This window comes from Sapajus apella, unplaced genomic scaffold (assembly GCF_009761245.1).
Source record: "Sapajus apella isolate SASKATOON/1434 unplaced genomic scaffold, GSC_monkey_1.0 scaffold15, whole genome shotgun sequence".
Classification (NCBI taxonomy): domain Eukaryota; kingdom Metazoa; phylum Chordata; class Mammalia; order Primates; family Cebidae; genus Sapajus; species Sapajus apella.
In genome coordinates, this window is record NW_022436955.1 from 24,605,884 (window position 1) to 24,630,272 (window position 24,389).

At 47.6% G+C, this 24,389-nt stretch overlaps 1 protein-coding gene across 1 annotated transcript in view; it reads right to left on the reverse strand.

The window, feature by feature from the left end:
- Window positions 1-9,998, reverse strand: part of PKD1L2 (polycystin 1 like 2) — a 104,040-nt gene extending 94,042 nt beyond the window's left edge. The window contains exons 1-3 of the mRNA XM_032284533.1: window positions 9,365-9,998; window positions 5,694-5,855; window positions 4,478-4,663 (exon numbers count right to left, since the gene is read on the reverse strand). Of these exons, the coding sequence (XP_032140424.1) occupies window positions 4,478-4,663; window positions 5,694-5,855; window positions 9,365-9,665 (649 nt within the window). The 5' untranslated portion in view covers window positions 9,666-9,998. The remainder of the gene's footprint in view (window positions 1-4,477; window positions 4,664-5,693; window positions 5,856-9,364) is intronic.
- Window positions 9,999-24,389: the final 14,391 nt, after the last annotated feature.

Consider the following 24,389-nt stretch of genomic DNA (forward strand, 5'->3'; position numbering starts at 1 on the left):
TTACTCCCATTATGTGTATCCACAGCACTAAACTGTAATCTCCAAAAGAGGAGTAGAGTTTATTTTTTATTTTAAGACAGGGTCTCACTCTGTTGCCCAGACTGGAGTGCAGTGGCACGATCTCAGCCCACTGCAACCTCCACCTTTTGAGTTCAAGCGATTCTTCTGCCACAGCCTCCTGAGTAGCTGGAACTACTGGCACATGCCACCAAACCTGGCTAATTTTTGTATTTTTGACAGAGATGGGGTTTCACCACGTTGGCCAGGCTGGTCTCGAACTCCTTACCTCAAGTTATCTGCCCACCTTGGCCTCCCAAAGTGCTGGACTTACAGGTATGAACCACCATGACTCTTGTTTTTTTTTTAACTCTCTTCTCTGCTGTCCTTGCAGTTCCCCCAGTGGGAGCCCCAGGTAACAGACAGCTGTCAGCAATTAACTAGGATCAGACCTCGCCCCCCAGGATTCTGATTCAGCAGGTATAGGGTGCAGGTAGAGAGTGTTCATTTCTAACAAGCTCCCAGGGCATGCTGACCCCAATACTGCTGGCTTAGAGCCAGCTGGAACAGAGTATGCAGGAATGTCAGCTCCATTTGCAGAGTGTCTACAAAGTGCCACACTCTTCCCCAGGTTCTTCTGACCCTCATAGGAGCCCCACGAAACTTAGAAAGATTCTGCTACTTCCCTGGGTCACCCAGGCAGCAGGGGCTGAGCTGGGAATGAACCCCAACCTGCCACACTGTTGTCTGGTGCCCACATCCCAGGGATGCTGCCCCCTCCTTGGACTTGGTCTAAGCAGCCTGCGCTGGGGGTAGCCGCAGGGCTCACCTTCCAGCTCACAAATTAAACCACGCAAAATATTTAACATCCCCTTGGAATACATAAAGTGCTTCAAGGTGTGGAGGCCACGTCCCCGCTGAGGTGTTTTCTAACACTGTGGTTACGCAGCGAGACCATGCAGGGCTCTCTCTCCACCATCATGGTTCATATTGCAGTCCACACCTGAGCCTGCCACCTCATGTCCCCCAGCCTTTCTCCCAGCTGGATCCTGCTCTTCCTTCACAGCCAGCCTCCTGGTGCCACCCCCCGTAAAGCTTTCCAAAGCCCCACCTCCACCCCATGATCAGGGGAGTCCCTCTGATCAAACAGGAACGCCAGCCACCACCTCCTCTGTTCTCAGATTAAACAGTCTCCAAGAGAGGTCTAATTCCAGAACCTGTGTTTTTCTATGACTCTTTGTAGCCACATATAATCCACTTAAAAAAAAAAAAAAAGTAAACTAAATCCAATCTAATTCTAGGATTTAACACACCTTGCAGACAAACTTTAAAACCCCTTCAGGTCCCAAGATGCCTTGTGGCTCAGAATGCAATCCGGACACCTGGGATCCCAAGTGGCATCCCTTGGGACCAAGTTGGAAATCAAGTGGGAGGTTTTTAAAATTTTTTGGTTCATTGCTACATTTCCAGCACATAGAACAGTACCTGGCACATAGTAGGTACAAAATGAGTTTTGCATGAATCAATAGATAGTGTTTGCTCTTTTGGGTTGCGGCATTTATCACAGCATTAGTTCATTGCCTGTGTATCACTGCCTCCCTACTATGCTTCGAGCTCTTTGAAAAACAGAGTTTGGGCAGGGTGCTGTGGCTCATGCCTGTAATCTCAGCAGTTTGGGAGGCCAAGGTGGGTGGATCACTTGAGGCAAGGAGTTCAAGACCAGGCTGGCCAACATGTTGAAACCCTGACTCTACAAAAAATAAAAAATTAGCCGGGTGTGGTGGTGCTCTCCTGTAATTCCCGCTACTTGGGAGGCTGAGGCAGGAGAATGGCTTGAGCCTGGGAGGCGCAGGCTGCAGTGAGCCTCAATTGTACCACTACTCTCCAGCCTGGGCAACAGAGCAAGACTTCATCGCAAAACAAAAAAACCAAGTGTTTATTGGCTAACTGACTGAATGAGTGACGAGGGCACTTAGCCACAGACCCCCAGGGATCCTCCCTGTGTTCCTCCTCTGATCCCCGCAGGGGGTTCAGGGTTCCCCTCTAACATGCTCTCTGAGCTGTGGGTGCCACATTTCAGGAACTTGCAGCTGAGCCTTTGAGGAAACAGCCCACGCAGCCCAGCAGTGCCCCGGTGAGGGAGGTCCATCCATCCTCCCATCCAGGGCGCTTCCTCCTGGCAGGGGCCACAGCCTCGGGAACGCTGGACTAAGAAGGGTAGGTGAAAACCAGCTGGCTGCTTTTAGCATTTCCTTTCCCCATGTTGGTTCCAAGAGGCGTGAGGACAGAGAAGCCATTCTCAGTTTCCCAAGGCAGGAGGAGTTTCTGGGAGTATCGGGCATCCCTCCCTGAATCTTCAAAGGGTCTTTGGGCGGAGGCAGAGGTTCAGAGGAGAGTTGCAAGAGGCATAACTGGGGAGGCGGGTTCCCGGGACCGGGGCTTGCAGCCTGGCCACAGGAGACTGTGTCCTCACTTAGCCAAGCAGCAGCAGACCACCTGCCTTCCTCGACCCTGCAGGCTGGCCGGTGGTCACAGCAGCAGAAAGGAGAGGGCTCCCCAATGTCCTGGACCAGGGAAGTCTCTGAGGAGTTTGCACCTCCCAGCAGATGCCAGAAACCCGCATAATCCCAGAAACTGAATCCTGGTCACTGAGCAAGTGCAGCTCAGAAGTAGAGTTAATCTGATTTAAAAAAACGAAGCCCTGAAGTTACTTCCCCATGTGAACAAGAGATACCATCCATCAGGAGCTTAGCTTCAGCGTCATCCACAGTCACAAAGATTAAGAGGCAACCCACACCTCTCCCAGCAGAAGAGACAAGTGGCAACACAGTTACACAACAGATGAAATAAACTAGCACAGCATGTTATCAAGATGGGTAATACATCTCAAACACATCACGTTGAGCAAAACACAAGAACCAAAATGAAAAGAAAAACACACTCTGTAGAATGACATGGTAAGATACCATTATATAAACATTAAAACCCTGCAAAGTGGCAGGGCACGGTGGCTCAAGCCTGTAATCCCAACACTTTGGGAGGCTGAGGCAGGCAGATAATATGAGGTCAGGAGTTCGAGACCAGCCTGGCAAACATGGTGAAACCCCATCTCTGCTAAAAATATAAAAAATTATCCAGGTGTGGTGGCGCATGCCTGCAGTCCCAGCTATACTTGGGAGGCTGAGGCACAAGAATTGCTTGAAACTAGGAGGCAGAGGTTGCAGTGGATGAAAATTGTGCCACTGCATTCCAGCCAGGGTGACAGAGCGAGACTGTGTCTCAAAAACGAAACAAAACACTGCAAAGAAACACTCTGTAGTGTTCAGGAATGCGTGCATAGAAGGTGAAAATAAAGCAGGCACGGTTGTTTACTCCCATAATCCCAGCATTTAGGGAGTCCGACACGGGCAGATTATCTGAACTCAGGAATTCGAGACCAGCCTGGCCAACATGATGAAACCCCCTCTATACTAAGAATACAAAAATTAGCCAGGCCTGGTGGTGAGCACCTGTCATCCCAGCTAGTCAGGAGGCTGAGGCATGAGAATTTCTTGAACCCAGGAGGTGGAGCTTACAGTGAGCAGAGATCGGGCCACTGCACTCCAGCCTGGGCAACAGTGAGACTCTGTCGCAAAAAAAGAAGGAAAGAAAGAAAATAGAGAAGCATGAAGCATGCAAGTGATTAAGAAACACAGAATTTGTGACAGAAACAGGACTATAGAGGGATACACGGGAGTCTATCCTAGTGTTGTATTCATTTTTCTTTTTATTTTTTTTTTGAGACACTCTCACTCTGTCCCCCAGGCTGGAGTGCAGTGGCGTGATCTTGGTTCACTGCAACTTCTGCCTCTGGGGCTCAAGTGATTCTCCTGCTTCAGCCTCCCAAATACCTAGGATTACAGGTGGCTGCCAGCACACCCAGCTAATTTTTGTATTTTTAGGACAGACAGGGTTTCACCATGTTGGCCACACTGGTCTTGAACTCCTGACCTCAGGTGATCCGCCCACCTTGGCCTCTCAATGTGCTGAGACTATAGGCGTGAGCCTCCGTGCCCGGCTGTATTCATTTTTCTAACGAGGGATTCTTAAGCAAGTGTGCATGGTGTTGAGATCTGATGAAGGTGGGCAGTGGATTTGTGGGAGTTCATTACAGTATTTTCTATTCTTGTCTATAGGTTTGGAGTATTTCAAAATTCAAAAAAAATTAAGTATAAAAAGTGATGTTTCCTGCACCCAGCAGGGGTCGAGGTACACCATGCCTTCCAGATCCGTGGCTGGGTTTGATGTCGGGGTGGGTGGGCCACAGGTACCTGCTTCCCTGCTCGGTGCCGTGGGCGGGGACTGGCCAGTTTTCCCATGTGTTGGAGCCCAGGGTCAGAGATGAAGATTATCAGAGGCTTTTGCGGAACTCTTGCTGAGCACAGAATACCAGCAACCGCCCTCCGCTGGCAGCCAGACCTGCAGAGCCCTTGGGCCATACCTGCCACCTCATCCTTGACGTTGGCCCAGCCGCATCCCTGCCCCAGATCTGAGGGACGCCCAACATCCTGGGTGCAGAAGTGGGGGTTCTGGCGCCCGTAGACGGCATCCTGGACCTGGATGACCTGCCCCGAACCGCAGTGCATGGTGGCATTGAGGCCCTCGCAGGCCAGGCTCTGGCCAACCCCTGTGGCAAAGGGAAGGCAAGACATTAACGGGGGGTTAAGGTTACAGATGGGTGAGTGCGGGTTCACAGGAAGAGGAAGGTCCCGGGGCGTTGGGCTGAGAGGCAAGAACTCCATAGGAGCTGCTTGGCAGGGGTGAGAAATAAAATGTGGTCATCAGCAGCATCGCACTGAGCCAGGGTCCCAGGGATCAGATCCAGCCCAGCCACACACTGCTGTGTGACCTTCAACAAATTAGTTAGCTTCTCTGTGCCCCCACTGTAATATTAAACCTACTGGAGGCCAGGCATGGTGGCTCTCCCCTATAATCTCAGCACTTTGGGAGGCCGAAATGGGCAGATCACTTGAGGTCAGGAGTTTGAGACCAGCCTGGCCAACATGGCGAAACTCTGTCTCTACTAAAAAAATATAAAAATTAGCCAGGCATGGTGGCTCGCACCTGTAATATCAGCTTCTCAGGAGGTTGAGGCAGGAGAATCGCTTGAACCTGGAAGGTGGAGGTTGCAGTGAGCCGAGATTGTGCCACTGCACTCCAGCCTGGGCAACAGAGCGAGACTCCATGTCAAAAAAAAAAAAAAAAAGAGAGAGAGGGAAAGACAGAGACAGAGACGAGACAGGTGGGCAGTCAGGAAGGCAGGCAGGTGGAGGGGGAGGGGTCAGGGATGAACGACGGAGCATCACTTGGGCAGAGAGAGAGGCCACAAACAGAGGCGAGCTCGGAAAAACACACACAGGTCAGCTCTTCAGCAGGGAGACAGAGACGGACACAGGCAGGCCCTGCAGAGAGAGAGGGAGACAGAGAGACCACAGAGACAGGGAGAGGTCAGAGACTGGGGGAGAGAAACAGAGTTCGAGAAAAAGAGAAGGGGAAGAAAGACCAAGAGAAAACTGAAACAGAGGCGGGGGCAAGAGAAAGAGAAGGTCAGAGAGATGGAAGCAGAAACAGGAGAGAGAGGTGAGCCTGGAGAGGGGGCCTCAGGTCGGCAGGGAGACGGGGCGGGAGGAGGGGACCCCGGTGCAGGGTTCACTCACCGAACTCGCACACGAAGGCAAAGGTCTGGGTGCAGTCCGAGGCCACCCACTCAGAGGAAGGGCCTCTCCCGATGTGGCCGCAGGTGTCAGGGGCTGCGGTGGCCTGCCCTCTGCGCCAGTTGCTGTAGGTCACATTAGAGGCATCCAGCCAGGTTCTCAGCCCTGGGAGGGCAACACGACCGCCAGGACTCAGCAACTGTCTTCTGACTCCATTTATACAAATGCAGGGCTCACCCCTGCTCTGCCGCTGGTGTGCAGCTGGTCAGCTATTAATGTTGATGGGCTGGAGACCTCGCTCCCCCAGACCAGTAAAGGACTCTTCCTCATTGTCATCTTCAGACACTCAATGTAAGAACCAAAACACCAAATTGGAGAGCTCGCAAAAGGTGCTTTGATTAAATAAATGAGGTGCCAGCTCTGTCTAACCATAATCAGTCATTTATTTATTTTGACATAGGGTCTTGCCCTGTCACCCAGGTTGGAGTGCAGTGGTGTCATTTCAGCTCACGGCAACCCCTGCTCCCCAGGCTCAAGTGACCCTCCCACCTCAGCCTCCTGAGTAGGCGAGACCACAAGTGCAAGCCACTACGCCTGGCTGGTGTTTGGTATTTCTGGTAGAGATAGGGATTTTGCCATGTTGCCCAGGCTGAGCTCGAGCTCCTGAGCTTGAACTCCACCTGCCTCGGCCTCCCAAAGTTCTGGGATTACATGAGCCAGTACACCCAGCCCTAACCACAATCTAAGGAAGAGCCCAGGGGCCAGCCACGGTGGCTCATGTCTGTAATCTCAACATCCCGGAGGCAGGAGGATCACCTGGGTTTAAGACCAGCCTGGGCAAGCCAGAGAGACCTTGTCTCTACAAAAAAAAGAAAAAAAAAAAATTGATCAGGCATGGTTTCTGTGGTCCCAGCTACTCGGGAGGCTGAGTTGGGAGGATTGCTTAAGCCAAGGAGGTCAAGGCTGCAGTGAGCCATGATTATGCCCCTACACTCCAGCCTAGGAGACAGAGCAAGACAGTGTCTCAAAATATAATAATAAAGAGTCCAGAAGTGGGCCATGGGATGTTTTAAGGTGCCACTGGCTTCATAAGCTGTGTCCCTCGCCAAGTACATCTGGACAGTGCTGAGTTAAAATTTAAGCAGTGGTTGTTACTTGGGGTCCCTTCAGACCCTTGAAAACACTGATGTAACTTCAAAGAGGTGTGTGTGTGTGTGTGTGTGTGTGTGTGTGTGTGTGTGTGTATTTAAAACAGAACCATGTTGAGGACACCAGAGAGCTAGAAAACACTAAATTTAAAAATTCACTATGGGTGGGGTGCGGTGGCTCAGGCCTGTAATCCCAGCACTTTGGGAGGCCAAGGTGGATGGATCACTTGAGGTCAGGAGTTTAACACCAGCCTGGCCAACATGGTGAAACCCTGTCTCTACTAAAAGTACAAAATTGGTTGGGCTTGGTGGTGCATGCCTCTAATTTCAGCTACTGGGGAGGCTGAGGCAGGGGAATCGCTTGAATTCGGGAGGCGGAAGTTGCAGTGAGCCAAGATGGTGCCATTGCACTCCACACTGGGAGACAGAGTGCGACTGTGTTTCAAAAACCAAAAATCTATTATGGATACTCAAAAATATAATTATAAATTTTTCTAAGAAATACATGCAAATAAAATGGTTTTTAAATTTCCAAATGGTACAAAGAACGTAAAATGAGAGTATCTTCCCTCTCCCAACCTATGGGCTTCTCCATCAGTTTCTCATAAATGGTTCCAGGCTGAATTGTATTCACACATCAGCATTTATGATTGCCTGAAATCTATTTACACAAATGCCATCTCATTGCACACAGTGTCTGGCCCTTGCTTCTTAAACGACATTAAACATTGGAGGTTGTTACCGATTAGCTAGTTAGAACTACCTCATTTTCTGCAACAGCCTCACAGTAGCCCTTGAGAGCTTTTCACAGGCACAGCTCCTCTAGCTGCATGTGAGCAGATGATCAATACACAGAAATCAGCCGCTGTTGCATCCACACCTCCAGAAACCATTCAGGAGACATTGTCTGCAGCGGCATTTTAAGAATTCAAATCCCCTTGGCTGTGGGTTTTCTTAAATAAGCTTCCCAGTGGCTCACTTATGAAAACATTTCCATCCACTCTGGTGTATTTCTGTGAATGTTTGACTTATTTCTCAAACCCAGTAGCTTCTGCAGGGGCAAAGAGAAACTCTGGGTACCAAGGTGCCCAGCAGGAAATTCAGACTTGGTCTCGCTCTGACTGGTGGAGTCCCTGCTGGGCATCACTGTCATGTTGAGTACGTTGTTTCTCTCTAGATTTCATTTTCCTCCTCTGTGAAAGGAGAGTAGCCACGCTTACCTAGTGGGATCCGTGTGAGGCTTAAATGCCAATGTTTTCATGTCCATTCTCTCTCTCTCTCTCTCTTTTTTTTTTTTTTTTTTTTTTTGAGACAGTGTCTCTCTCTGTTGCCCAGGCTGGAGTGCAATGGCATGATCTTGGCTCACCACAACCTCTGTCTCCTGGGTTCTAGCGATTCTCCCGTCTCAGCCTCCTGAGTCACTGGGATTACAGGTGCATGCCACCACGCCCAGCTACTTTTTGTGTGTTTAGTACAGGCGAGGTTTCACCATGTTGGTCAGTCCGGTCTCGAACTCCCAACCTCAAGTGATCTACCCGCCTTGGCCTCCCAAAGTGCTGGGATTACAGGCATGAACCACCGTGCCTAGTTTCCTTGTCCATTCTCAGTTGTGTCTGGGAAACAAAAATGGTCAGAGTACAGTTCTTTCCTTGAAGGGCTTGTAGTTTAAGAGGGAGACAGACAAACAAGCCATTTAAGCCACACCGAAAGCACTGCCTTGGAAGTGAAAACAGAGCCCTGCCGGCTCAGAGAGAAGGGCTCACCTGACTGCACTCGGCTCGGGAAAAGAGCCCCAGAGCATATAGGAGAACTAAGACTTTCAGGACCATTAAAATCAGACTGTGAATGGAGCTATGCTAAGCGCTTGGCCTGCTTTAATCTCACAGCAAGTGGAGAAAGACAGGTGAGACACTTTAAAAAACAGCTTAGTCCCAGCCTGGCCAACATAGTGAAACTCCATCTCTACTAAAAAAAAAATTACAAAAAAACTTAGCTGGGTGTGGTGGAATGTGCCTGTAGTCCCAGCTACTCAGGAGGCTGAGAGAGGTGACTCGCTTGAACCCCGGAGGCGGAGGTTGCAGTGAGCCAAGATCACACCACTGCACTCCAGCCTGGTGACAGAGTAAGAGTCTGTCTAAAAAAAAAAAAAAGCAAAACTTAGTCATTATTTTCTGAGACTGTAAAATGGGGACTTAATTTTCCCATTGTAAGGATTCAACATGAGAATGACCGTGAAGCACTCAGGTAGTGCCTGGCACTATTCTAGCAAGAACGGAAGCAGTCAGAGTATTGTTATTAGCAACATGCAAAGAAGTGAACATTTCTAGAGTGTCAGTTATGTGTCAGATTCTGTGCTAGGCATTAGACACGAATTGTTTTATTTAATCCACAAACAACCAGAGGGAAGGGCATCCATACCGTGAGAATTAAGACATACTCATTTGTTCCACGTTACTTTGGGTGAGAAGTGACGGTAAGAATTGCAAGCACACGTGTCTCGTAAAACACAGCGATCACAGTGCCTACCTTCCGTGGTTCCATTCCATGCCAAATTCCAGGTCAGTCCGATCCACCATTCCCTGTCCTGGGAGATGTGCTTCTGTAGAAACTGCTGGGTGCCTTCATCGTGAATGAAGACCAAATGGCCTCCTTGCCCCTCGCACCAGCTCTGGGCATCGTGGAAGGTGCGTCTGAGTGGCACAAATTCGTAGCAAGCATCTCTGAAGGCCACCTGGCTCTTAGAGCAGAAGCTGCCCTCCTCTGGCTCAGCAGTGGCAGCCCTAAACCTCAGAGCAAGCACCAGGAGTACCAAGCTCACTGCACTCATGCTTGAACCACTACTGGGGCCTCTGGATGCAGCTCGCTCTTGGGACTTTCATATGTGGGTGCGCTCACGTCCACCCATCATCATCCATCTTCCTTCCATCAAATAATGGCAACTACCTTTTGTTGAAGAAACAAAGACTCAGCTTGACGGTGTCTGCATTTCTGTGTCACCCAGCTCTTTGTTCAATGCCTGCTCCAAAGCCTATTTATTCATTTGTCAAATGGTCTTCCAGGCAAAGATAAAGTTGCTATATTACCTGTCTGCTTATCTTTCAGTCAACTGTTAGCGGTGGATAAAAAGTCCTTGCTGTTCGTTTTATGCCATTACCCTGAGGGCTGTATGTTTCCTGCAAAGACATCAGCATGTGGGAAAGGTGTGATAAAAGAACAATGGCAGGAAGGGTAGAATATGGCAGGAAGGCAGGAAGATGGTAAAGAAACCAAGTGGCTCTCACATCCCAGCCCATTGTTTCAAGTGTCAGCTGTGCGCAAATGATACCCATCCTCTCCCCGGCACGGCTGAAATCCTAATGGATATTTGGTCCCCTCTCTGATTCATCACATTATTCATTACTCATGCCTGCTGGAGAATAAAAATCCCCTAAACAATTTATTGGATGTCATCATGAAAATAAGCTTTCTCTCAAAGCTCAGAAACAATCTTCCTTATCCACGACGTACACCGTTCCATGGGTTTCCATGGTCCATGGCTCAAGTTCAAATTTCCTAGCTTTGTATACAAGGCCTTGTATGGTCTGACTCCGAAAGTATTTCCAAACACATTATCCCAAATGTGGGTAATCAGGCTCTTTCCCCGCTTGCTGATGGTAAATTGGTACCACCTCTATTGTGGGCAATGTGATAATATCGATCGAAATTTTAAAAGCACAAACTCTATAATGTATAATTGCACTTTTCGGAATTATACCAACAGGTAAATCCATACATGTGTGAAATGTAATATAAATAAGATTAATCTTGGCAGAATTTGATAAGAAGGAAAAATTGGAAACAAATATCCATTGATTGGAAATGGGTTCACAAAATGTGAGATATCATCTAGAACCACTTTCAAAATGAACTAATTCTTCCTCTACAAATTTGGAAGGATCTCTAAGATTTTTGGTTTTTGCTTGTTTGTTTATTTTGAGACAGAGAGTCTTGCTCTGTTGCCCAGGCTGGAGTAGAATGGTGCAATCTTAGCTCACTGCCACCTCCGCCTCCTGGGTTCAAGCAATTCTCCTGACTCAGCCTCCCAGGTAGCTGGAACTACAGGTGTAAACCACCACGCCCAGCTAATTTTTTGTATTTTAGTAGAGATAGGGTTTCACCATGTTGCGTAGGATGGTCTTGAATTCCTGAGCTCAGGCAATCCACCCGCCTCGGCTGGTCAGGAGTTTGAGACCAGCCTTGCCAACGTGGCAAAAACCCGTCTCTACTAAAAATACTACAGTTAGGCCAGGCGCGGTGGCCCACACCTGTAATCCCAGCACTTTGGGAGGCCAAGATGGGCGGATCACAAGGTTAGGAGTTTGAGACCAGCCTGATCAACATGGTGAAACCCCGTCTCTATTAAAAATACAAAATTTGCTGGGCATGGTGGTGAGTGCCTGTAATCCCAGCAACTTGGGGGGCCGAGGCAGAAGAATTGCTTGAACCCGGGAGGCAGAGGTTGTAATGAGCTGAAATCTTACCACAGCACTCCAGCCTGAGCAACAGAGTGAGACCCTGTCTCAAAGCAACAACAACAAGAAGAGTGCTAAAATTAGCTGGGCGTGGTGGTGGGCGGCTGCAATCCCAGCTACTCAGGAGGCTGAGGCAAGAGAATCGCGTGAACCCAGCGGACGGAGGTTGCTGTGAGCTGAGATTGCACCACTGCATTGCAGCCTGAGCAACAGAATGAGACTCCATCAAAACAAAGAAAAAAATACAAGAAACCAGCAATAGGGATCTCTTCCGGGACAGGGATTGGGTAATGTGGAGACAGGGAAGAGAGGGAGAGTTTTATTTTGCTGTAACTTTTCTATTTTTTTGTTCATTTGTTTGTTTCAAGACGGGGTCTTGCTCTGCTGCCCAGGCTGGCATGCAGTGACCTGATCATGGCTCACTGCAAGCTCCAGCTCCTGGGCTCAAGTAATCCTCCTGCCTCAGCCTCCTAAGTAGCTGGGACTATGGGCATGGGTGCCACCACACCTAGCTGCTTTTTGTATTTTTAGTAGAGATGGGGTTTCATGTTGCCCAGGCTGATCTCAAACTCCTGGGCTCTAGCAATCTACCCACCTCAACCTCCCAAAGTCCTGTGATTATAAGCATGAGCCACCACATCTGGCCAACTTTTCTATTTTGTACCATGTGAATGCATTGACTATTCAAAACTAAAGTCAAAAATATATTTTTTTTATTTTTTATTTTTTAGAGACGACATCTCACTGTGTTGCCTAGGCTGATCTTTTTTCCTTTTGTTTTTGTTTTTTTGAGACCGAGGCTCACTCTGTTGCCCAGGCTGGAGCGAAGTGGTGAGATCTTGGCTCACTGCAGCCTCTGCCTCCCAGGTTCAAGCGATTCTCCTGCCTCAGCCTCCCAAGTAGCTGGGCTTACCGGCATCTACCACCACACTCGGCTAATTTTTTTATTTTTAGTAGAGATGGCATTTCACCTTGTTGACCAGGCTGGGTTTGAACCTCTGTCCTCAAAGGATCTGCCCACGTCGGCCTCCCAAAGTGCTGAGATTACAGGTGTGAGCCACCACGCCCAGCCTATTCTTTTTTTTAGGAGCCAATCAGTAAAAGTTTATTGAGTAAATGTTGAATAAAGGATTTTATTGGCCGGGCGCGGTGGCTCACGCCTGTAATCCCAGCACTTTGGGAGGCCGAGGCGGGTGGATCACGAGGTCAAGAGATCGAGACCATCCTGGTCAACATGGTGAAACCCCGTCTCTACTAAAAATACAAAAAGTTAGCTGGGCATGGTGGTGCGTGCCCATAATCCCAGCTACTCAGGAGGCTGAGGCAGGAGAATTGCCTGAACCCAGGAGGTGGAGGTTGCGGTGAGCCGAGATCGCGCCATTGCACTCCAGCCTGGGTAACATGAGTGAAACTCCGTCTCAAAAAAAAAAAAAAAAAAAAAAAAAGGATTTTATTAAACTAATATAGTTTCACCTTAGCTCTTTGCTTGACTGAATAATGTGTATTGTTCATGGTAACTTTAAAAATTAGTTAAATTTGACCAAATTACTCTGTTACTTTAATGATGAGAAGAATTACTTTAAATGCTATCACCAGAGTTCCTCTTGAGAAGAGAACTCCTTCTTTAGGAAAATATACGTTATCTGGGTTAGTACTGAGGAAACACCAGGGCCTGATTTATAAAATCAGGGCTTTTATTCAATCAAAGCCCAGGCCAGGTAAGGTGGCTCATGCCTGTAATTCCAGAACTTTGGGAGGTCAAGGCGGGCAGATCACTTGGGGTCAGAAGTTCAAGACCAACTTGGCCAGCATGGTGAAACCCCCATCTCTACTAAAAATACAAAAAATTAGCTGGATGTGATGGCATGTGCTTGTGATCCCAGCTACTCGGGAGGCTGAGGCAGGAGAATCACTTGAACCCAGGAGGTGAAGGTTGCAGTGAGCCGAGATTGTGCCACTGCACTCCAGCCTGGGCAAGAGAACAAGACTCTGTCTCAAAAGAAAAACAAACAAATCAGAGCCCAGAGCTGGATGATGTGGTCTGTATAAGAAATTAGTAATCAGTGTCAGGCGCAATGCCTCACACCTGTAATTCCAGCGCTTTGGGAGGCTGAGGCAGGTGGATCACGAGGTCAGGAGGCGCAGTGGCTCACACCCATAATTCCAGCACGTTGGGAGGCCGAGGCAGGTGGATCACGAGGTCAGGAAATCTAGACCACCTGGCTAAATTGGTGAAACCCTGTCTCTACTAAAAACACAAAAAATTCCCCGGGCATGGTGTCAGGTGCCTGTAATCTCAGCCCCTCGGGAGGCTAAGGCACGAGAGTCGTTTGAACCTGGGAGGGGAGGTTGCAGTGAGTCAAGATGGAGCCACTGCACTCCAGCCTGGGTGACAGAGGGAGACTACGTCTTGAAAAAGAAAGAAAGAAATTAGTAATCTGAGATTACAGAGGGAGCCTTGCAACATGGTGAGAACCTGGAGTATTCAGAAAAGGAGTCAGGTATGTAATTCCTCCGGCCAGAGATGTTAGGGAATGCAGTTGTCTAATATCTAAGTTGTTAACTTGCTCTGACATAAGTCACTCTTTCTTTCTCCCGTTGCTCCTCCTCCTCTATCCCCTGGCATCTTCTAATTTTTTTTTTTTTTTTTTGAGATGGAGTCTTGCTCTGTCACCCAGGCTGGAGTGCAGTGGCTTGATCTCGACCGACTGCAACCTCCATCTCCTCAGTTCAAGTGAATCTCAGGCCTTAGCCTCCTGAGTAGCTGGGATTACATGTGCATGCCACCATGCCCAGCTAATTTTTGTATCCTTAATCTATTTTCTTTCTCTATGGGTTTGCCTATTTTGAATGTTTCACCTAAATGGAGTCGTACAATATATCGCTTTTTGTGTTGGGCAGCTTTCACTCAGAATACTGTTTTCAAGTTTCATCCACATTGTAGCGTGTACTTTATTCCTTTTTATGGCTGAATTATATCCCATCCTATGAATAAACCACAGTTTATCATCAGTTGATTGGCATTTGGGTTGTTTTACTCTGAATTTCCAAGGGAAGGGGCATCCCTTAATCACTGTCTATCCTATGTCTGGCTCATAATAAGACTCAAGGAACATTTGCCAGTCTGGCCCCATCTCCCAGGTCCCTGGAGATTACCCTGTAGCCTTTTTCCTAGAAACAATTGCTATCCTTTGGAGTGACCCTGCCAGACAGAGAATGGGGGAGGGCTAGGACCCAGGATGGGATGCAGGGTCGCTGCTGACTCTGGCTGGAATACAGGCTGGGCAGAACAGGCCTGTTATCTCTAGAGGTCAACCTTCTAATAACTTTCCTTAGAAAACTATGTGGAAAGTCACAACAGTGATAATGTAAAAGGGTAAAGGCTTAATTTATGTTCTTAATGGAACTTGCTTGAGGACATTTGATAACAAATGCAAATCTGCAGGCTAAATTCCATGTTCACATTCTTTACATTCTGATAAACTGCAGACTTCTGGGCACTGAATTCGGTGATGTCACCTTCCAGTGTCCCTTAACCTCTGTGTGCTTCCTGAAGCTCCACTGAAAGTAGTCAGGACTGCCGGCTGCGGTGGCTCACACGTGTAATCTCAGCACTTTGGGAGACAGAGGCAGGCAGATCACAAGGTCACTAGATTAAGACCATCCTGGCCAACATGGTGAAACCCTAAAAATACAAAAATTAGCTGGGTGTATCTACTAAAAATACAAAAATTAGCTGGGTGTGGTGGTGTGCATCTGTAGTTTCAGCTACTCAGGAGGCTGAGGCAGGAGAATCGCTTGAACCTGAGAGGGGGAGGTTGCAGTGAGCCAGGTTCGCACTAGTGACAGAGCAAGACTGTGTCTCAAAGAAAAGAAAGTAGTCAGGACATGTCTGGACACTGTGAGAATATTTCCAAGGGTCTGATCCAGCTAGCTGTCTGAGCCTCCAATTGGGATCAGCAACATGAAAGCAGAAAGACAGCAAGTTTGGTTTCAATAAGGCATTGAGCCCATAAAAAGAACCATAAAGATCGTTACACACTGTGGCCCAGACATTCCAGTCCGGGGAATATTCCCATCTTACTTTGGGGCCCCCAGAAGCCAACTGAGAGCAAAATTAAGAGCAAGGAGTCTATTTGGTTTTTGTTTTTGGGTTTTGGGGTTTTTTTTTTTTTTTTTTTGAGAGACTGAGTCTCACTCTGTGGCCAGGCTGGATTGCAGTGTAGCCATCTTGGCTCCTTACAACCTCTGCCTCCCACTTACAGGCAATTTTCCTGCCTCAGCCTCCTGAGTAGCTGGGATTATAGGTGCGTGCCCTCACATGTGGCTAATTTTTGTATTTTTAATAGAGATGGAGTTTCACCATGTTAGCCAGGCTGGTCTGGAACCCCTGGCCTCAAGTGATGTGCCCCCCTTGGTCTCTCAAAGTCCTGGGATTTCCTGTGTCAGCCATCATGCCCGGCCTCAAGGAGTCTATTTGGGAGTGAATCCCGGAAGCCCTGGCAGGGATTGGGGAGTGTGTTTCTCTCTGGGAATTGGTGTCTTTGGCAATCATATTTAATTTTGGTCCTCCTTTAGATCATAAAGAGGACATAGCAAAAGAATTCTCATGGTCCCATTACCCTAACACATTTTCATTTCTTGAGGGTTCCTTTATACACCTTGTTCTCTTGAAGACAGGTGTTCACCCAGGCACAATTGCGGTGATTGGTTCATAAGCATTACTTAGCATTAGACAGGAAGGCTTTTCCATGTTGCTCATGGGCTTTGAAATTGACATGATGGTGGCAGAGCCTCCTTTTATTGAATGGACATTTGCTAAACTATTCCCATCTTGCTAGACTCGTCGTGTGGGGTTTAGTCATCTGTTTCTCATTTGTTTCACTTTGCCATTCTAGTCAACACAACTATCAACATCTTCTTGGATGCATGCTTTAGCCTGGGCTGAGTAATCTTTTGAGGATTGTAGCAGACGCTGTCAGCAGTCACCCAAACCCTCACACCTGCCATGCAGGCACCTGTGGCTTTGCCTTCCTCTGCATATGTGGGAAAGGATGGAAGTGCCTAGAAGTTAGCATCTCTCAGGAAAAACTCTCAACCTTGATTGAGCAGAATTGGTGAATCAATACCATGACTCATGAAGATAACTCTGCAGTGTGTTCCCACTAGCTCCCAGAGATCCCCAGCCAGAGTTTCAGTTGCTTATGATGGCAACAGGCTTGAGAATGTATGGCTAACGTCTTCTCTCCTCCCTTAGCTTACATCCCAATTCCTCTGCTGTTGTTCCCTAGGTTCGAATCTGTCTTAGGCTTCTCCAGAGAAACAGAATCAATAGGAGAGAGGTCAATAGACACAGACAGATAGACAGATACATAGACAGATACATAAACAGATGGATAGATATAATAAAAAGAAAAAAGAAAGCAAAATAATAAAAAATTTAAAAAAAGAGGGGCCAGGAGCAGTGGCTCACACCTATAATCCCAGAACTTTGGGAGGCCAAGGCAGGTGGGTCATGAATGAGGTCAGGAGTTCAAGACCAGCCTGACCAAGATGGTGAAACCCCTTCTCTACTAAAAATATAAAAATTAGCTGGCCATGGTGTCAGGTGCCTGTAATCCCAGCTACTCAGGAGGCTGAGGAAGGAGAATCACTTGAATCTGGATGGCAGAAGCTTCAGTGAGCTGAGATCATACCACTGTACTCCAGCCTGGGTAACAGTATGCGACTCCATCTGAAAAAAAATAAAATTAAAAATAGGCCAGGCTGGGTGGCTCATGCCTGTAATCTCAGCACTTTGGGAGGCTGAGACCGGTGGATCATGAGGTCAGGAGTTCGAGACCAGCCTGGCCAATATGGTGAAACCCCATCTCTAGTAAAAACACAAAAATTAGCTGGTCCCAGTGGTGGCGGGCGCCTGTAGTCCCAGCTTCTTGGGAGGCTGAGGCAAGAGAATCGCTTGAATCCAGGAAGCAAAGTTTGCAGTAAGCCAAGATCATACCACTGCAGTCCAGCCTGGGTGACAGAGAAAGACTCCATCTCAAATAATAAAATAACATAAAATAAGATAATGACAGTGGCTGGGGACTGGAGGATAGTAGACCAATCTGAAAGATTATTTAGGTGGTAGAAATATCAAAACTATAGGTTGCACTATAACCTGATAGTTTTGTTTTCTGTTCTGTTTTGTTTCGTTCTGAGATAGGGTTCTGCTCTGTCGTCAAGAGCAAACATGGAGTACAGTGGCACAATCACAGCTCACTGCAGCCTCCAACTCCTGGGCTCAAGCAATCCTCTCACCTCCACCTCCCAAGTAGCAGGGACTACAGGCATGTGTCACCATGCCCAGCTAATTTTTTTTTTGAAACAGTCTCACTCTGTCGCCCAGGCTGGAGTGCAGTGGCACTATCTTGGCTCACTGCGATCTCTGCCTGCCAGGTTCAAGCAATTCTCTGACTCAACCTTCTAAGTAGCTGGGACTCTAGGTGCACACCAGCACACCTGGCTAATTTTTATATTTTTTATGGAGGCGAGGTTTCACCATGTTGGCCAGGATGGTGTCAAACTCCTGGCCTCAGGTGATCCATTTACTTCCACCTCCTTAACTGTTGGGATTATAGGTATCAGCCACCACAGCTGAACTCAGGTGTTTTTTTTTTCTTTTTGAAACGAAGTCTTACTCTGTTGCTCTGTTGCCAGGCTGGAGTGCAGTGGCATGATCTTGGCTCACTGCAACCTCCGCCTCCCAGGTTCAAGCGATTCTCTTGCCTCAGCCTCCCAAGCAGCTGGGACTACAGGTGCGTGCCACCACACCCAGGTGATTTTTTTGTATTTTTAGTAGAGACAGAGTTACACCATGTTGGCCAGGATGGTCTCGGTCTCTTGACCTCGTGATCCGCCTGCCTCAGCCTCCCAAAGTGCTGGGATTTCAGGTCTGAGCCACTGTACCCGGCCCCAGATAATTTTTGTAGAGATGGGAGTCTCGTTATGTTGCCCAGGCTGGTCTTGAACTCCTTGGCTCAAGCTATCCTCTTGCATCAGCCTCACAGAGAGCTGGGATTAAAGGTCTGAGTCACTGCACCCAGTCTTGATAGTTATTTTTTAAATTGAATTTTTGTCAGGCATCCTTGATTGGACCCTAATTACATACATGGCGGAAATTTGGTTTTCCAGCTCAGGCATCAGGATAACTTATTCTGATGTATTTACGTATTTATCAGCAATGCCCTCTGTGTTTCAATCTTATCAATTCTTCCTCCTACACGTAGCACATTAGTGTTATATAAATTGTAGCACTTACAATTGTTATTTGCCTTCTTATCTCCCTTGTTAGACTTTGAACTCATTGAAGTCAGGAGATATGATTCTCCAGTTTTCTGTCTCTTTTTCTTTATTCCTTTTTTTTTTTTTTGAGACAAAGTTTTGCTCTTGTTACCCAGGCTGGAGTGCAGTGGCGTGATCTCGGCTCACCACAACCTCCGCCTCCTGGGTTCAAGCAATTCTCCTGCCTCAGCCTCCCGAGTAGCTGAGACTACAGGTGTGCACCACCATGCCCAGCTAATTTTTGTATTTTTAGTAGAGAAGGGGTTTCACCATGTTGACCAGGATGGTCTCGATCTCTTGACCTAGGGATCCACCCGCCTCGGCCTCCCAAAGTGCTGGGATTATAGGCGTGAGCCACCGCGACTAGCCTCTTTTCTTTTCTTTTTTTTTTTTTTAAGAGACGGGGTCTTGCTATGTTGCCCACGCTGGAGTGCAGTGGCTATTCACAGATACCATCCCACTGCTTATCAGCGTGGGAGTTTTGACCTGCTCCGTTTCCAACCTGGGCCATTCGCCCCTCCTTAGGCAACCTGGTGGTCCCTCACTCCCAGGAGGTCACCATATTGATGCCAGACTTAGTGCAGACACCCGAACGGCATAGCACATTACAGCCCAGAACTCCTGGACTCAAGCGATCCTCCCGCCTCAGCCTCCCGAGTAGCTGGGACTACAGGCATGCATCACTGCGCCCGGCCCAGTTTTCCGTCTCTAATACACCACATGACTCTAGTCTCGTCTGCTCCGTTGAATGTAATTAATGAAACTGCTTAAATGTCGATGGCACAATTTATGGTCTTTTGTTCAGTGGCGAAGTTTTTGTTTTTGTTTTTTGAGATGGAGTTTCACTCTTGTGGCCCAGGCTGGAGTGCAATGGCATGATCTTAGCACAGTGCAACCTCCGCCTCCTGGGTTCAAGCAATTCTCCTACCTCAGCCTCCCAAGTAGCTGGGATTACAGGCCCCCACCACCATACCCGGCTAATTTTTGTATGTTTAGTAGATACAGAGTTTTACCATGTCCAAGCTGGTCTCGAACTGACCTCAGGTGATCTGCCCACCTCGGCCTCCCAGAGTGCTGGGATTACAGGCATGAGCCACCATACCCAGCAGAGTTTTTCCTCTAGGAGCCTGAAGGAGGCTGTCTGGCTCCCCATGCTATTCTCCCTTTGCGAGGACAGCAGCTGCCACCTTTGTGGGGACTTTGGCTGTCATCACGGACTCTGCTATCTAAGATTTCAAAGATCTCAGTGTTATCTGGTCAATGTATCACCCTGGCTAATTAGAGGCACCATTTAAAAGTGAACTTAATTGGAAAATTGCAAAGTAATTTAAATATGATAACATTATCTCCAAAAGGGAAATATTAACTAGTTTTAGGTAATCACTCTGTAATTGGAGATAGAGAATTGCAAAATAAGGCTGTTGTGTTTTTAATAGCATGAAAACTTTCTGAACTCAACTATTCTTTCTTAACCTGGTGACTGATCTATAGGCTCCACTGTCCTGTGGGACAAGTGGCCTTAGGGAAGGAGAGACACCTGTTCCCTGCCCCTTCCTAAAATCACTGAAGGGAGAGGATCCCATGCTCAAATCCCCCACCGCCACTACACATTGCATGATCTCTGACCTCACCAAGCCTCAGCTGCTTCATCCATAAGGTGGGGGTAATAATAGTTCCTGCCAAGCAGCACCCGTGCAAGGATTAGAAGATTCGCTGTGCACAAAGTGAGGAGAAGGGGCACAGTCTATGAGAACTCTCTTCCTTCTCAAGCCCTGAAGTACATGTTCTTCCTCTCCCCAAAAGGAGAAGGTAAAGGCATTCTACTTCCTCTGAGAGTATCTTAGAGCCTCCCAAGGGCTGACTGTGTGTGATTCTATACTCAGCCTTTCACATTCCCAGTGGAAACCCAATTCTGCCATCTCTGGATTGCTGCTGAAGGCAGCACTGTCAACTTGTGCAAACATGTGCGCCTTGTAAGGGAGCCAGGAGATCTCTAACCCAACACTGATACCAGGAAGGGCCTGTAGGTAAAGGCCTCCATGCAGTGCAGACCTCCTTGTTCTGTTTTTCTCCCCAAGGCCTCCATGCAGTACAGACCTTGTCCCTCTACGCTCTCATTTTCTTCCAGGTTTCCTCTCAGCAACTGTCAGCTCCACTCCCCTAGTCTGTTCGCAGTTTACCTGCTCCCTCCCTCCCTCTCTCTTCTGCTCACCTTTCTTGCTTCTCTCCAGCCATAAACAATGCACACCTCTTCCTCCCACAATCCAGACCAATTTATGTGGCGGCCACCCCATGTCATGTCTTGAGTCTGTGCACAAGCGATTCCACTAGTAGGAACGCTGTTCTCATTTTCACCACATGGCCAGTGTCTAGCAATCCTTCAGGTCTTGAAGCAAACATGGGTATTTCTGTGATGTCCCCTCTCCACCACCCTCCTCCAGCCTCGTGCGATTTCCCATGCCTTCCTCTGTTGCCAAGGATGCTGTGTTCCATATTTATGGAACAGATGAATGAATGGAACCATGGACTAATTACATTTTTACCACTGTCAGCCATGAGCTTCCCTGACATTGCACCCTCTCAGCTGGCTTTCCATGCAGTCATAAAACTGCCTCAGCCTCCCTTGGTCACCAACAAATGCCATCTTAGCAGTTCTGCTAACTCAGCACTGTCAATGGAATTTTCTGTCATCATGGAAACGTTCTGCGACTATAGTGTCCGGTGTAAGAACTACCAACCACACAGGAACACAGAGCCCTTGAATTGCTGCTACTGTGAAAGAGGAGCTCACTTTTAAGTTTAACTTCATTGCAATTGACATGTAGTTAAATAGCTGAGTGTGCTTAGCGGCTACTGTGTTGAGCAGCGCAGCTCAGCTGTCATATGAATGAATGAATATTCATTGAACATCTTCTCTTAGGATGCTATTGCCCGCAGTATAACAGTGAAATTCTTACAAACACTGCACAATGCAATCTCTAAACTACACACCAGCTCCAGGTAGTAGAAATGAAAATAGCTTCAAGTACAGATTCTAGAGCCAGGCTACCATGATTCAAAGCCCAGATCTGGGATACTGAGTAAGTTCCTTCACTTCTGTGTGCCTCACTTTCCTTATCTGTAAAATGGGGCAAAAACATCTAAACTCAGGATTATTGTGAGGAGGACATGGATTCACATGAGAAAAGGGTTAGAAGAGGGTCTAGCATATACAAAGCTCTCAATAAATGACCATGGTCCTTCTGCCTGGAGAAGCCACCCCCTTCTCCTTCCCCATCCAAATACTTCCCACTCTCAAGGGCTCAGCTGTGCACCCCCTTCTCCAGGAAGCCTTTTTTCCTAATCTTCCCCAGCCTCACCAAGCTTTCCTTCCTCAGAACTCCTATGATGCTTCCTATCTGTGCCTCTTGGAGGGCAGTTATTCTAGGCAACTGGTTATGACTTTGTGTGTACACGGCTTCACAGCCAGGCTAAAGGAAACTTAAACCCCAACGTTGCTATGTCATTGGTGTCTTATTTTTCAACTGCATGCAAGTAACTGCTTAAATTTTTTTTAAAGATGGGGTTTCACCATGATGGCCAGGCTGGTCTTGAATTCCTGACCTCAGGCGATCCACCCACCTAGGCCTCCCAAAGTGCTAGGATTACAGGCGTGAGCCACCACGCCCAGCCATAAGTGCTTAAAATTATACTGGCTGGCTGTTCCAATTTTTCTGTCTTCCCCAAGAAAAGAAAGGGGGAAAAATGCTCTGAGTGCTTACTGTATTTTAAGCACTGTGACATACACAGTTTTACATTGTTTAAACTTTGTAGTCACCCAGTGAGGCAGATATTATAATTTCCATTTTAGAGATCAGAAAACTGAGGGTCTGAGATTAAGTATGTGGTTCAGACATTTAGTTTATAAGTGGAAGAACTGAAGCCCAAATATAAATAAGTCTGCAGGGGTAGCTAGTTTTGAAATAAGGCCTAAAAGGGACCATATAGCCCAGACCCTATATTCACAGCCTTGAGTGAATTTTTGCCAGCCCTATGATTGGCTCTAACCAATAGAAGACAGTGGAAACTAAACTACGCCAGTTCTGGTGCAGCCTTAAAAGGTACTGACAAATTGTGTTTCCTCTCTCTTAGGTCACTCACCTTTGGGAGGCCTTTAATGCTATGTGTTATAAAAAGTTTGGCTACTGTGCTGGAAAGATCTCACAGAGAGAAACAGAGGCCAAGGCCCAGCCCCCATAACATCCTAGTCACCTTCCAGCAACCATGTAAGGAACCCTGAGCAATGAAAGCAGAACCGCGCAACTGAGCTCATTTAACCTGCAGAACTGAGAGATCGTATGACTGATTGTTGTTTTAAGCCACTACATTTTGGAGTGGGTTGTTACACAGCAATAAATAACCAAAACTTGCCAGGTACAGTAGCTCACACCGGTAATCCCAGCACTTTGGGAGGCTGAGGTAGGCGGATCACGAGGTCAAGAGATCAAGACCATCTTGGCCAACGTGGTTAAACACCATCTTTACTAAAAATACAAAAATTAGCTGGGTGTGGTGGTGCACACCTGTAGTCCCAGCTACCTGGGAGGCTGAGGCAGGAGAATCGCTTGAACCCAGGAGAAGGAGGTTGCAGGTAGCCAAGATCGTGCCACTGCAGTCCAGCCTGGTGACAGAGTGAGACTCCGTCTCTAAATAAATAAATAACCAAAATTCTAACAAGATGTGCCTCTTCCCTCTACATTGCCATTGCCCCTATTCTTGCATGCACTGGTCAGCTGTCAGTCCCATTTTAAGGCAGTGAAAGCATTATAGAAATCGTCTATGAGACACTCACCTAGCTCTTCCCTAGCTAGTAGCTCTGAAAGATGGGAAGCATTACAGTATTGTGGGGAAGAACATGGACTGATCAGCTGTTGACCTACGTTAAGTTACTTCACATCTCTGAGGCTGTAAAAAGAAGATTGCTAGTGACGTCCTTGTAGGGATGTGGAGGGATTAAAAGAAAGACTGCTACTAGGACACTTAGCACAGTACCCAGCACATGCAAGTATCCAGTGAAGAGCACAGATGAGAGGCTGGAGGAGAGCAGGCCAGGAGACAGTAACTACTGGAACCAACCCCTCATCCCATTCTCCCTATACTGGGGAAGGCAACAGAACACAAGGGTCAGGCATCCATGGGTTCAGAGCAATGCCAGAGCTTTTGAGGGGAAGAGGAGCTGCTGCTTCATGTCTGTGGGTTTTCAACATGATATTGTTATGGGCTGAATTGTGTTCTGTAAAATTCTTTTTTTTTTATTTTAATTTTTATTTTTTTTAGAGACGGGCTTTCACCATATTGGTCAGACTGGTCTCAAACTCCTGACCTCAGGTGATCCACCTGCCTAGGCCTCCCAAAGTGCTGGGATTACAGGCATGAGCCACCACGCCCAGCCTGTTATGTAAAATTCATACATTGGAGCCCTAAGCCCCCATACAACAGAATGTGACTCTGTTTGGAGATAGGGTCATTAAAAAAGGTGACTAAAATAAAATGAGGCCATTAGGTTGGCTCCTGATCCAGCATAACTGGTGTCTTGTAAGAAGAGGAAATTTGGGCCGGGCGCGGTGGCTCAAGCCTGTAATCCCAGCACTTTGGGAGGCCGAGGCGGGTGGATCACGAGGTCAAGAGATCGAGACCATACTGATCAACATGGTGAAACCCTGTCTCTACTAAAAAAA